The 15,146-nt window shown below is 36.7% G+C and overlaps 1 protein-coding gene across 1 annotated transcript in view; it reads left to right on the top strand.

Moving 5' to 3' along the window:
• Window positions 1–15,146, top strand: part of PLPP5 (phospholipid phosphatase 5) — a 478,158-nt gene that overhangs the window by 169,865 nt on the left and 293,147 nt on the right. Inside the window, exon 3 of the mRNA XM_053718033.1 lies at window positions 11,564–11,627. Coding sequence (XP_053574008.1) covers window positions 11,564–11,627 — 64 coding nt within the window. The remainder of the gene's footprint in view (window positions 1–11,563; window positions 11,628–15,146) is intronic.

Here is a 15,146-nt window from a genome sequence, read left to right as displayed (position 1 = left end):
CATTATACTGCTAACAAGCATTATAAAATAGAACAAATTAATCTGTTAAATTTATTTATCCATAAGGGATTCAATCCAAACATTTTAGCTGCTCTTAGTTAGTTCTGCGCATAACGGATTATATCCCTCTACAGGTCAGACTAACAAGGATAGCTAGAAGTCGAATAATACCTAGGACACTTCTTTAAAAGACTTTTGCATATATATGTATTTTGTTACAACTTTTGAGATTTCGGAATTTATATTAAAACAAACAAACTGTCCACAGCATCAGTGAAGTAAAGGAATCTTCTTTATTTAAATGATTAAACGCATACAAGACAGGTATGCGACGTTTCGAGACCGCAGTCTCTTAATCATGCATACACAGTAATGCACCTGTCTCTTAATTTAAAGGCAGTGTCAACCAATCACATTCAGGATCCAAAGTAACACACCTTGTGCTTGGATTAACCTTTTCATCTCTTGTTTACACATATATATGCAATTGTGATTTAAGTATGTGGATACTGCCATCCGTAGATAGAGACACAAATAAAAACAATGTATTTACACAAAGAACAGGTAAATTACAAAATACAGGTAAAAAGCAAATGTACATATACAGTAATGTTATTATATCTTTATTTTGCATCTCTTTTAATTTAAAGCCTTAAATGTATATTCATACGAATTTATAAAAACACTGCTGATATATATTTTATACAATGTATTAACTCTTTATCTTAATCCTGTAGGGAACGAGATATAAAAATTATCCTGTATTAACTATGAATTAATTTACAACCCTGAACCTCAGGAATACACTCATGATAAAATAATCAAGAGAGTAAATAGAGGAGTACACAGACCAAAATAAGAGGTTTTTTAACCTAATATTGCCAGAAGGGAATTTAAAAGTGAGTTTGCTCAGAGGAAGACCGACAGATCCCATTCTCTATTTAACCCCTTAGGGTACATAGAATCCAACCTGTGGATCCAAAATGCCTCTCTTTGTTTTAGAAGCATTTCTCTGTCACCTCCTCCTCTGAGCACTCCCACTTGGTCTATGATTTGCCAACGTAACTGGCTAATTTGATGGCCATATTCCACAAAGTGGCAAGCTACTGGAGCCTTATCATCTTTCTTTCTAATATTTGACTTATGTTGATTGAGTCTATTTCTCATGCTTTGGGTCGTTTCACCTACATAGCTACGGGCACATGGGCATTTAATTATATATACCACATATGTGGATTCGCATGCATAATGAGATTTCAACTTAAATTTATGACCATTTATAGGGTGTACAAATTCCTTGCCCTTGATAACAGAATTACAATTACCACACCCTAGACATGGGTAACAACCAACATTCCTCTCAGTAATATACCTTTCTTTATTTGGTCGTTTAGATCCTAAGTCAGATTTTACTAGAAAGTCTCCAAGATTTTTAACTCGCTTGTGGGCCATAATAGGTTTATTCTGCAATACTTTTATTTCTTTATTACAATCCTGGATGATATGCCAGTGCCTTCTTATGATCTTAGATATCTTATTACTGTACTCATTATGTTGGGATATAAAAATCAATTTATCATCTTTGGCTTGTCTTGTTTTATCTCTATCCCTTACTTTATGTACATTCTGTATCTCTTGATTAATTAGCACTGCAGGATACCCTCTATCTAGAAACTTCTTGCCCATTTCCTTAAACCTAGTTTTTTTGATTTCTTGCTCACTGACAATTCTGTCCACCCTAATCAGTTGACTCCTAGGTAATGAGTCCTTTAACCTGTTGTTATGAAAACTATCATACCTTAAAAGTGTATTGCGATCTGTTTCTTTGCAATGTATGTCAACTTTCAATTCAGTACCCTTTTTATATATCTCAGTGTCCAGAAACACCATCCTTTCTTCACTTAAATTTAAAGTGAACTCTAGGCCTGCTACCTCATGATTGATCTCATCCACAAAACGGATCAGGGAGTCCCTGCTGCCCCACCATATGCCAAAGATGTCATCTATGAATCTCCACCAGGTGGCGCCATACTTCTGAAAGAGCTGGTTATTATAGACAAACTTTTCTTCAAAAAAATTCATGTAAAGGTTGGCATATGATGGGGCAGCATTAGACCCCATGGCCGTTCCCTTCTTTTGTATATACCAAGAGTCCCTAAAAATGAAATAATTATAAAATAACACCACTCTCAGTAATTCTTCAAAAAAATCAATTTGTTGCAAATTATATTCTCCTGATGTTATTAGCATATGTCTTATTATACCAATGCCACTCTCGTGCTTTATCAAGGTGTATAAACTCTTTACATCTAATGTGTAAATTATGCATTTAGAGCAGTCTAATTCTAATGTGGATAATTTACTAATAAAATCACTTGTATCCTTAATGTATGAGGACATTCTTTCTACATACGGTTGCAGCAATTTATCCAAAAAAAACAGCAATATTAGAGAATACAGATTCTACATTGGAAACAATGGGACGCCCCAGGGGATTTTGCATATTTTTATGTACTTTAGGTACAGTATAAAAAATGGGGGTTCTTGGATGTTCTCTATATAAATATTCTCCCATTGTTTTATCAATGATACCTGCTCTAGTGGCATTAGTTATAATACGTTTGGGTTCTTTCTGGATCTTAAAAATACGGTTGGTGTCTAACTTCTGATAGGTGTCAGTATCTTGTAATTGTGTCAGAATCTCATTTATGTAATACTCTTTATCAAGGACTATGGTGGCTCCGCCCTTGTCCGCTCTTTTAATTATGATTTCATTATCTTTTTGTTTAATAGTTTTAATGGCCTTTCGTTCAACTTTAGATAAATTCAAGTTTTTCCTTTTTCTATCCTTGGTTACTTTTGTTTCTAATTCTTTAATATCAGACATAACCAATTTCGTGAATGTGTCAAGACTGCTGTTGTGTACCTGAGGTGTGAATGTACTCTTTTTATATAGATTATACCTTTTTGGGGTGATAGCACAGCATTTGTCAGATTTACTTAACATGTTGTCATTTATGCCAATATGTTTATTACCAAAAAACAATCTCAATTTTATACTTCTGAAAAATCTAAACAAATCTTTGTTTAGCTCAAAGAAGTCCAGTTCTTTATAGGGGCAGAAGGATAACCCTTTTTCTAAAAGTTCGTACTCACTGCTCTCCAATTTGTTTTTAGAAATGTTAATCACTGTTTGCGGGGCTTCCGTTTGCCTGGTCCCCTCGTCTTCATCCGCTTGGACTGCTCTCCGCCGCTGTTTCCTCCCACCTCTGTGGCTCCGTCTTCGCTGCTGGATAAAAAAGGGGATGATGATCCGGATGACGTTTCTGATGTAGCTCCGCCCCCTTCCTTACGTCTCTTCTGTTGATTGGTGTACCGCCCTTGGCGTCGCTGTGAGAAAAATTTTGAAAATTTAAAGAGCAAGAATGTAGCTTGGGATCTACATATTACAACGTTATCTGAATATCACAGGATTAAAAGGATTCCGAGAGGCCTACGGATGAACACCCGCCCCACATTACTACGTGAGAATGAAGAATACTGTGATAAATTCGAGGCTATTTTGAATAAATGCAGTTATGATCTAATAACCCTGACCGTTGAATATCTACTTAAAGATGTGGAATGACAAGAAAAAGATATAGAAACCTGCAGAAATGAATTGGTAAAGTCGCTAACAGCTGAAGCTTTGGACGAATTCCTGAAAAAAACAGATGAAAAAATATCTGACTTGAAAAAGCAGATTCAGGAACGGAAGCGGTTAAAATTTGTCCATGAAGAAGACGACTATATGAAAGGCAGAGTTTACAAGTGGAGGTCGGGTTACTTTGAGTCACAGAGGGGATTCCCCACTACGTCACAGTGACGCCAAGGGCGGTACACCTATCAACAGCAGAGACGTAAGGAAGGGGGCGGAGCTACATCAGAAACGTCATCTGGATCATCATCCCCTTTTTTATCCAGCAGCGAAGACGGAGCCACAGAGGTGGGAGGAAACACCGGCAGAGAGCAGTCCAAGCGGATGAAGACGAGGGGACCAGGCAAACGGAAGCCCCGCAAACAGTGATTAACATTTCTAAAAACAAATTGGAGAGCAGTGAGTACGAACTTTTAGAAAAAGGGTTATCCTTCTGCCCCTATAAAGAACTGGACTTCTTTGAGCTAAACAAAGATTTGTTTAGATTTTTCAGAAGTATAAAATTGAGATTGTTTTTGGTAATAAACATATTGGCATAAATGACAACATGTTAAGTAAATCTGACAAATAATGTGCTATCACCCCAAAAAGGTATAATCTATATAAAAAGAGTACATTCACACCTCAGGTACACAACAGCAGTCTTGACACATTCACGAAATTGGTTATGTCTGATATTAAAGAATTAGAAACAAAAGTAACCAAGGATAGAAAAAGGAAAAACTTGAATTTATCTAAAGTTGAACGAAAGGCCATTAAAACTATTAAACAAAAAGATAATGAAATCATAATTAAAAGAGCGGACAAGGGCGGTGCTACCATAGTCCTTGATAAAGAGTATTACATAAATGAGATTCTGACACAATTACAAGATACTGACACCTATCAGAAGTTAGACACCAACCCTATTTTTAAGATCCAGAAAGAAATCAAACGTATTATAACTAATGCCACTAGAGCAGGTATCATTGATAAAACAATGGGAGAATATTTATATAGAAAACATCCAAGAACCCCCATTTTTTATACTGTACCTAAAGTACATAAAAATATGCAAAATCCCCCGGGGCGTCCCATTGTTTCCAATGTAGAATCTGTATTCTCTAATATTGCTGTTTTTTTGGATAAATTGCTGCAACCGTATGTAGAAAGAATGTCCTCATACATTAAGGATACAAGTGATTTTATTAGTAAATTATCCACATTAGAATTAGGCTGCTATAATGCATAATTTACACATTAGATGTAAAGAGTTTATACACCTTGATAAAGCATGAGAGTGGCATTGGTATAATAAGACATATGCTAATAACATCAGGAGAATATAATTTGCAACAAATTGATTTTTTTGAAGAATTACTGAGAGTGGTGTTATTTTATAATTATTTCATTTTTAGGGACTCTTGGTATATACAAAAGAAGGGAACGGCCATGGGGTCTAATGCTGCCCCATCATATGCCAACCTTTACATGAATTTTTTTGAAGAAAAGTTTGTCTATAATAACCAGCTCTTTCAGAAGTATGGCGCCACCTGGTGGAGATTCATAGATGACATCTTTGGCATATGGTGTGGCAGCAGGGACTCCCTGATCCGTTTTGTGGATGAGATCAATCATGAGGTAGCAGGCCTAGAGTTCACTTTAAATTTAAGTGAAGAAAGGATGGTGTTTCTGGACACTGAGATATATAAAAAGGGTACTGAATTGAAAGTTGACATACATTGCAAAGAAACAGATCGCAATACACTTTTAAGGTATGATAGTTTTCATAACAACAGGTTAAAGGACTCATTACCTAGGAGTCAACTGATTAGGGTGGACAGAATTGTCAGTGAGCAAGAAATCAAAAAAACTAGGTTTAAGGAAATGGGCAAGAAGTTTCTAGATAGAGGGTATCCTGCAGTGCTAATTAATCAAGAGATACAGAATGTACATAAAGTAAGGGATAGAGATAAAACAAGACAAGCCAAAGATGATAAATTGATTTTTATATCCCAACATAATGAGTACAGTAATAAGATATCTAAGATCATAAGAAGGCACTGGCATATCATCCAGGATTGTAATAAAGAAATAAAAGTATTGCAGAATAAACCTATTATGGCCCACAAGCGAGTTAAAAATCTTGGAGACTTTCTAGTAAAATCTGACTTAGGATCTAAACGACCAAATAAAGAAAGGTATATTACTGAGAGGAATGTTGGTTGTTACCCATGTCTAGGGTGTGGTAATTGTAATTCTGTTATCAAGGGCAAGGAATTTGTACACCCTATAAATGGTCATAAATTTAAGTTGAAATCTCATTATACATGCAAATCCACATATGTGGTATATATAATTAAATGCCCATGTGCCCGTATCTATGTAGGTGAAACGACCCAAAGCATGAGAAATAGACTCAATCAACATAAGTCAAATATTAGAAAGAAAGATGATAAGGCTCCAGTAGCTTGCCACTTTGTGGAATATGGCCATCAAATTAGCCAGTTACGTTGGCAAATCATAGACCAAGTGGGAGTGCTCAGAGGAGGAGGTGACAGAGAAATGCTTCTAAAACAAAGAGAGGCATTTTGGATCCACAGGTTGGATTCTATGTACCCTAAGGGGTTAAATAGAGAATGGGTTCTGTTGGTCTTCCTCTGAGCAAACTCACTTTTAAATTCCCTTCTGGCAATATTAGGTTAAAAAACTTCTTATTTTGGTCTGTGTACTCCTCTATTTACTCTCTTGATTATTTTATCATGAGTGTATTCCTAAGGTTCAGGGTTGTAAATTAATTCATAGTTAATACAGGATAATTTTTATATCTCGTTCCCTACAGGATTAAGATAAAGAGTTAATACATTGTATAAAATATATATCAGCAGTGTTTTTATAAATTCGTATGAATATACATTTAAGGCTTTAAATTAAAAGAGATGCAAAATTGAGATATAATAACATTACTGTATATGTACATTTGCTTTTTACCTGTATTTTGTAATTTACCTGTTCTGTGTGTACATACATTGTTTTTATTTGTGTCTCTATCTACGGATGGCAGTATCCACATACTTAAATCACAATTGCATATATATGTGTAAACAAGAGATGAAAAGGTTAATCCAAGCACAAGGTGTGTTACTTTGGATCCTGAATGTGATTGGTTGACACTGCCTTTAAATTAAGAGACAGGTGCATTACTGTGTATGCATGATTAAGAGACTGCGGTCTCGAAACGTTGCATACCTGTCTTGTATGCTTTTAATCATTTAAATAAAGAAGATGCTGTGGACAGTTTGTTTGTTTTACATTGTGGAGCTGGAGGCGCCAGCTTGACCAATTTGCATCAAAGCCTAGGAAGGCATTGCCCTGTGCCGGTCTCATCTTACAGGAATGTATATTAAGTCATTATCATAAGCATGTATTATTTAAAAAAAAACAAAAAACTTTTTTTGCATGTTTTACTTTTCTGTAAACATTACAAATAATGACAATAATGTTATACTCTGTATATACCTCTGTACATCAAACTGTGGATCTACCACTATATTGAACCAATACTATTTTGTAGCTACTTAGCTGATATACAATATAATATAAATGGTTATTTCCACATTTTGGTATACAGATGTACATTTAAAATTATTTGCTGTCACAATACAGCATTCATTGGTTGTAAAACAGAAGTGCTCTCAGTACCATATGGGTATTTAACTGTGTTACTTTTTATTTCATTCACATTGAGATCTTATTAACATCAGTTAGCTTTATATCTATTGCTGTTTTTTAATGTATATAACTAATAATTATTTTTATGCTGAACACCTGTTGTTGCAACATTGGTCCAGGCTAAACATGCAAACGAAGCATTGCAAGTGTATGACACACAACTCAAATTTAGTAAACTGTTCCTTATTGGACAGAGTAAAGCTGCTGAGTTTTGATTGGACCTGGTATGTATTTAACAGGTGAACAGTTAACCCTTTATTATCCCTGACGAAGTGCTGTACCAGCACGAAACATGTTGGTCTGTTAGATATAGAGCTTTTGGGCTGACAAGCTTACTGGCTGTGATATTGTAAGTCTTCTCTGTGATTTTTCACAGTACACTTTCTACGGATACTAATAAAGAAATTTTTAAACTTTCTATCTCGATCCATTTACTGCTGGAACTTTTTCACCTGTGTGGAAGTACCTTGATTGCATTATTTTTTGGCGGTTTGTCCTGGCTTCAAACTGCTCCCAGCAGCTCCACAAGTACTCTCTCTCACTGGATGCACTACATAACGTGTATACTACAGGAGGCATTTCCAACTACGCTGTGATTTCCAGCATCGCTACACACCAGTGACTGTTGAAAGTTTAACAACCCGGTTCTCATATACAAGAAGAAGGGTGAGTGAGTAACTTGTTTTAGATGTGTTTGTTTGGACTTCCAATATAAAAATCATCACCACACATTCATATAGTGGGATTTTTTATACTGCTTGATAACAACAGGGGCTGTGAAAAAAATAGGGGTTACAGGATTCATTGGAACTTTATATATTTTTTTGTATACATTTACTATACCTGTTCAACCTCTGAATGAATACAGCTGCCCTGATTGAAGAGAATTAAAACACATAATTTATTCCCTTATGCTTGTGTTTGACACAGATACAAGTCATTTGTTTGGGATATAGTTCAGTGTTCTTTTTTCAAATTTTGCTACATGTATTCTGTGTTGAATACTTTTGTATTCTAGGCGCTGATGCTTTGGGACTCTGTCTACAGTTGTCTTTTAGGTGCTTTCGCACAATGTTAAGAGGAAAATTTTCTCTGTTCTGATGTCCGGTCCTAAACCATGTGGTTTTTGTTTGGTCTGGGCGTTGTCTCCCTTTGTTTGCCAGGACCCATTTGGGTCTTTGTGAGCTGATCTCGTTCTGGGAGTTCTTCCTTTTTTGGAATTTGTAGTGACCTTTTGGTTACCCTTTGGTTCTTCCTTGCCCTATCCCTTTGGGAGTTTTTGGGCTGGTGTTCCCTGCGCTAGTGAGGGTTGTGTGGTTGGAGACCGACTGCTGGGTGACGGTGTCTCCTGGAGCACTGTTGGCTCAGTTGAGTCTGATTTTGCAGTCTCTAGCTAGGCTAATGGGCTATCTGCGGGTCAGTGTCCTTGGGGCCTTTTCTTTTCAATGTTTCTCGGTTTTGGACAAAGCAGGGTTTTGTTGGGTAGTGGTTTCAGGCCTGGTGTCTTCAGAATGGGCCGTCTTGGCATTCAGTGTCCTTTATAGCTTGGGTATTGTTTTCCCAAAAGTAATGAATGCAGCTGTGAACTCTTTCCATTTATGAAGAAAAACTTAAATTATGCTTACCTGATAATTTTATTTTCTTCAGATAGAAAGAGCCCACAGCTCCCCACCTGTATTTTTTATGTGGGGCATCTGTATTTTTATTCTTCTGACACCTTTTCACCCTGATATTTCTTCTACTGTTTCTTGTTCGTTGGCATAATGACTAGGGGATGAGGGGAGTGGGAGGAGTATTGGCTGGGGTGTCTTTGCCTCCTCCTGGTGGCCAGGTTCTTATTTCCCAAAAGTAATGAATGCAGCTGTGGACTCTTTCCATCTGAAGAAAATAAAATGATCAGGTAAGCATAATTAAAAATTTTAAACCCCTTCAGTACCAGTACTTTCAGAGAAAATGTTGCCCAAACAGAGAATGTTTAGCATTTTTGCTATCACACCATTTAAACAGAAATAAAGCCTTGTTTGTTTTTTACCTGTCAAAACTATATATATATTTTACGAAGATAACCCAATTCATTGATCTAGGCCCATTTTGGTATATTGCTTCCACAATTTCCCTGCCTAATGCTATCAAATAAAAAAAATAATTTAACTTTTTTACAAACTTTGGGTTTCTCACTGATTATTTACATACCACCTGTGCAGTCATGGCAGAAATTATTGTAAAAGCTTCTCTGGGAGCCACTTTGTTCAGAAATAGCAGACGTATATGGCTTTGCCATTGCTTTTTGATACTTAAAAGGCCGCTAATTGCAGTGGAGCACCACACTTCTATTATTCCCGGCATTTAGGTACTGGCAGACAGTCTGCCAATATGAAAATTTAAGGCATTTTGTTTTTTATGAAATATTTATTTATATTTTATATTTTGTAGGATTCCCCCTTAGCCTCCAACCTCCCTGATCTATCCCAAACAGATCTCTAACCCCCCTCTAACTGTTGTCTGCCATTTTAAGTACTGTCAGCTGTCTGTCAGTACCTATAAAACACTATATATATATATATATATATATATATATATATATATATATATATACATATACATATAAAATAAAAATAAAATATTTCCTGTAGTGGTCCCCTAGATCCTCAGTTAGGGACCCCCACCCCCTTGTTCTGTAGTGTAAGCTTCCCTATCTCTCCCTGTCCCTTTATTTTTATTTTCTTTAATGTAGGTCCCTACCTCTCCTTAACTCCCTCCCCCCTCAGCTGCTAGACCACCCACCCGCCTCCTGGATTCCCTCCACCGACACCAGCAGATGATCGTTACAGATCTGGCTTCTGCCTTCATTTGGATCCGGAACACTGATCGATTCCTTATGCGGGCAGATGCCTGGAGCTCAGAAACTCCACCTGGAGATTCCTGAAGCACAGACGTATATATACATTGTGCGGTAGGATAGGCAAAGTACTACATGACGTATATATACATTTAATTGGGTTAAGGGGTTAATAATAGAAGCAGGGCTTATCCAGGAAGCTATAGACTAGTAAGCCTGATATTGGTAGTGAGAAAGATACTGGAAGGGATTATATTCAAGAATAAACAAGATGTTCAAATCAACATGGTTTTATAAGAAATTGATCATGTCAAACTAATCTATGTAGCTTGTATAAGAAAGTAAGACCATAGATAAGGGTGACTCCTTTGTTGTGATATAATTGGATTTTGCAAATGTTTTTTAAACAGTTCCATATGATAGATTATTGTACAAAATAAAGGGACTGGGAATAGCTGAATTTTTTATTTTATGAATAAATAAATCTAATAAAATACTAGCATATATAAAAAGTGGCATTGATGCAAGGGTGTAAAGGATAATTCTGACGCTATATAAATCTCTGGTAATACTTCATCTTGAGTATGAAGTGTAGTTCTGGGGACGATTTCAAAAATTGACATTGCAGAATTAGAAAAAGTTCAGAGAAGGGCCACAAAATGAATAAGGGGGAATGGTGGGTCTGCTTTCTATAGATAAATATTTGATTATTAGATATATACTAGAGGTCACAATTTAAGGCCAGAAGAAAGGAGATTTAATCTCCAGAAACATAAATGTTTTTATACTGTAAGAGCAATCATATGGTGAAACTCATTGCCTAAGGAGGTAGTGAATGCCAATAAATAGATACATTTTAAAATGGCTTAGATATATTTATGGGTAGAAAGAGAATTCATGGATATGATTGCCTGTGTTAAATTGATTAGCTTTCTAATTGTATTAATGTAAGTTCAATTGGCAGCTTCTTCATTGTAAATCAAGAAAAATCTGTATAGGTTGAAGGTGATGGACTGCTGTCTTATCTCAACCTTATCTACTTTAAGTTGGTGGTAATCCTGTTTAGAACTTCATCTTCCTGACATTTTTTTATACTTGTACTCTTATACTCTTGTTTTCTAGCTTTCCTGTTCTGCCAGAAAAACTGGGAGATGGGGTGGAGTAAAACACTGCAATGTGGCAGTGCTTTGCCTCCTCCTAGTGGACAGGAAGTATTATCCCACATGTGATGATTTGATCACCATCATAACATAAATAAATGTTGTTTTTCATGATGTGTTACAGATGATTTTACCTTACTCCCTCCTTTTTCACAGCGGCAAGTCTTTCCCTTGTATTAAATGGTATCTTCACAAACACACTGAAACTCCTGGTTGGTAGGTAAGTTTGAAATCTTTATTGGTACGATTTGAATTGCTTACATTTAGATTTCTTAAAATTTAACCTTTTTTTTAATGAATATGCCTTGACACAACACATTCATTTGTAGACCAAACCAGGATAGATGAAGGAACTAAATGTATCAAATGTGTTTTTTATAAAATATGAAGAATTATTTTAGTCAAAGGGATAGTAAACACCAAAAAAGTTATTCTTTAAAAAGATAAATCATCCTTTTTTCTTTCCAATGGCATGGAGAGTCCACTAATCCATTCTAATTACTAGTGGGAATTCAACTCCTGGCCACCAGGAGGAGGCAAAAAAACACCCCAGCAAAGCTTTAAGTATCCTCCCACTTCCCACAATCCCCCAGTCATTCTTTGCCTTTGTACATCATGGAGGTGTGTGAGGATGGTGTCTGTAGATAATTAATCCTTTAATGGGTAGTTTCCCTAGAAGCAAGGATTGGGGCTATGCTGTGTCAATGTAATCCTCTTTAGTAAGAGTTATTGGGGCTATTAGCTGTTGGAAGTCGGCTCTGAGGAAATTAGTATAAAGAAAGGTTAGTGTAGGTTGTATGCATCCCTGAACAGTAGAATCTTTAGGGAGTGCTTGAAGTTTTCAAAACTAGGGGAGAGTCTTGTGGAGCAAGGCAGAGAGTTCCACAAGATGGGAGCCAGTCTGGAGAAGTCCTGTGAGCGGGAGTGTGAGGAGGTAACAAGAGAGGAGGAGAGTAGGAGGTCATGAGCAGAGCGAATGGGACAGGAGGGAGAGTATCTGGAGGCAAGGTTTGAGATATAGGGGGGAGCAGTGCAGTTGAGGGCTTTGTATGTCAGCGTGAGAATTTTGTGTTTAATTCTGGAGGCAAGAGGAAGCCAGTGAAGGGATTGGCAGAGAGGTGCAGCAGATGAAGAGTGACGTGTAAGGAAGATGAGTCTGGCAGAGGCATTCATTATGGATTGTAAATGAGCTAGGTTGCAGCTGGGGAGACCAGAGAGGACAGAGTTGCAGTAATCGAGGCAGGAAATGATGAGATAGTGAATTAAAATCTTAATTGTGTCTTGTGTAAGGAAATGTCTAATTTTAGAGATGTTTTTAAGGTGGAAGCGGCAGGATTTATCCAAGGACTGAATGTGAGGAGTAAAAGAAAGATCTGAGTCAAGTGTGACCCCAAGACATCGGGCATGCGGAGTAGGGGTAATGATGGAGTTGTCGATAGTTATAGAGAGATTGAGGGTGGAGATTTTGGAAGAAGGTGTCAGGGTGCCAGGAATCAGACTGAGATGAGAAGTGCAAAAATAATCACACCTTTATTAATAATAAATAATAAATAATAAAAAGTCCACAAGTCAAATAACAAGCCAGGAGTAAAAACCAGAGCTGGTAGTCAGACAAGCTGAGTCAGGAGCCAAAGCGAATAGTCAGACGAGCCGGAATCAGGAACAAGGAAGGACTTCAGGCAGCAAGGTAATACACAGGAACTCTCACAAACAGGTCTGTGACAACGCAAAGGCAAAGCATACTGAACAGAGGCCCTTTAAATAATAAGTGATGACATCAAAATTATGAGACTGCATCCTGTCTCACATGGATGATGCACACCAGTCTGACCATAAAAGTAAGTGCAGGAAATGAGCAGCATCCCCCACAATGCACCGTAGTCAGGAAGAGAGGTGAGTAAAATGGCTGCCAGCAGCACATGGCAAACAAACAGGGAAAAAACCCTGACAGAAGGAGGGAAAATAAGGAGCACAGTTTTGGAGAGATTTAGCTTGAGATAGTGAGAGGACAAAAAGAGTAGCAGCAAAAAATAAGTGTTTATTGGGCACAACACAACATTAACAGCAACGTTTCGGTATTGCTACCTTATTCATGCTAAACATCATACTCAAATGATTCTATTTATACCTTAACACCACTAGGTGGCGCTGCATATTCCCTTTATATACAAAATTATAAAAAACAATAATACAGTGTATTCATTATAATCTAGTTACAATCGTAATAACACATATAATACAATGTATTCATAGAATCATATTACAATCTCAATCACAGACTGATAAATAAATAGGAAATTGCTTATAGAAAAACAGACATATCCAGATCCTTATTTAACCCATTCGGTTCCATAGTGCCTAATTTCCAAATCCAAAAGCACTCTCTCTGTTTAAGGAGGAGTTCTCTATTACCTAACCTTCTTGGCATTTCTATTTTCTCAATAATTTGAAAACGCAATTGCCCAATTGAATGGCCCTTTTCCACAAAATGCTGTGCTACTGGTGCTTTTAAGTTCTAATGGAGCTTTTATGTTCAATTATCCTATCTTTGATAGTTCTAGTCGTCTCGCCGACATAGCCCCGCCCACATGGGCATTTAATTAAGTAAACTACATAGGTGGTTAAGCAAGTGTGAAAGCCATTAATTTTAAACTTTTTTCCAGTAGTTGGATGAACAAATATGAGCCCTTTGGTCATGTTATTGCAACATGAGCATCCCAAACAGGGAAAACACCCCTCATTCTTGCTTTTGATGTATTTTTGTTTTAATTTAATGTTTGTCCCTATGTCTGCTCTAACTAGTTGTTGTTTTAAGTTAAAACTTTGTTTATACGCTGGCATGGGTAAATTCTTAAATTCCTTAATTTGGGGGTTACATTCAGAGAGTATTGACCAATGTTTCCTCATAATGCGTTGGATTTGGTTAGACTGGGAATTAAATTCAGATACAAATATTAGGCGCTCCTCTTTATTATTTTGTTTCTGTTTTACATTCAGTAAGCTTTCTCTAGAGACTGATAGCGCATGATTAATTTCAGCTTCTAATATATCTGATGGGTATCCTCTCTTAGTAAATCTGTCAGCCATTTCTATCATTCTTGTTTTTAATAAGTTATCATCAGTAATAATTCTGCGGGCTCGTAAAAATTGACTACGGGGGAGGGCCTTAAGGAGAGATCCAGGATGAGCACTATCAAAGTGCAATAAACTATTTCTATCTGTCTCCTTCCTAAACAGTTCTACCTTCAGCTCTCTTCCATTTTTAATAATCTTAGTGTCAAGAAAAGTAATATCACTTTCACTCCAAGTCAACTTGAATTTTATATGACCAGATGCTCCATTTATATCTTCCACAAACTTCAATAGGGATCCAACGTCGCCCCACCATATCCCAAAGATATCATCGATATAGCGCCACCAACAGGCGCCATACCGATGAAACCCAGGATTGGAAAAAATAAATTTCTCTTCGAATACATTCATAAAAATGTTAGCATAATTTGGGGCGACGTTGGACCCCAATTGCAGTACCCTGTATTTGTAGGAAATACTCATCTCCAAACACAAAATAATTACAGTAAAGAATCAATTCCAATAGCTGAAGAAGAAAGTGAATCTGAGCTTTAGAATAGTTTTTATCCATATTGAATACCATCTTAACAGCGCCCATACCGCTCTCATGAGTAATTGATGTATATAAACTTTCTATATCTAAGCTATATAGAATGAATTTGTCAGA

Source organism: Bombina bombina, chromosome 6, assembly GCF_027579735.1.
Source record: "Bombina bombina isolate aBomBom1 chromosome 6, aBomBom1.pri, whole genome shotgun sequence".
In the NCBI taxonomy this organism is placed as follows: Eukaryota; Metazoa; Chordata; class Amphibia; order Anura; family Bombinatoridae; genus Bombina; species Bombina bombina.
The sequence above is the reverse complement of the archived record's forward strand: the minus strand, read 5'-3'. Positions and strand labels throughout refer to the sequence as shown.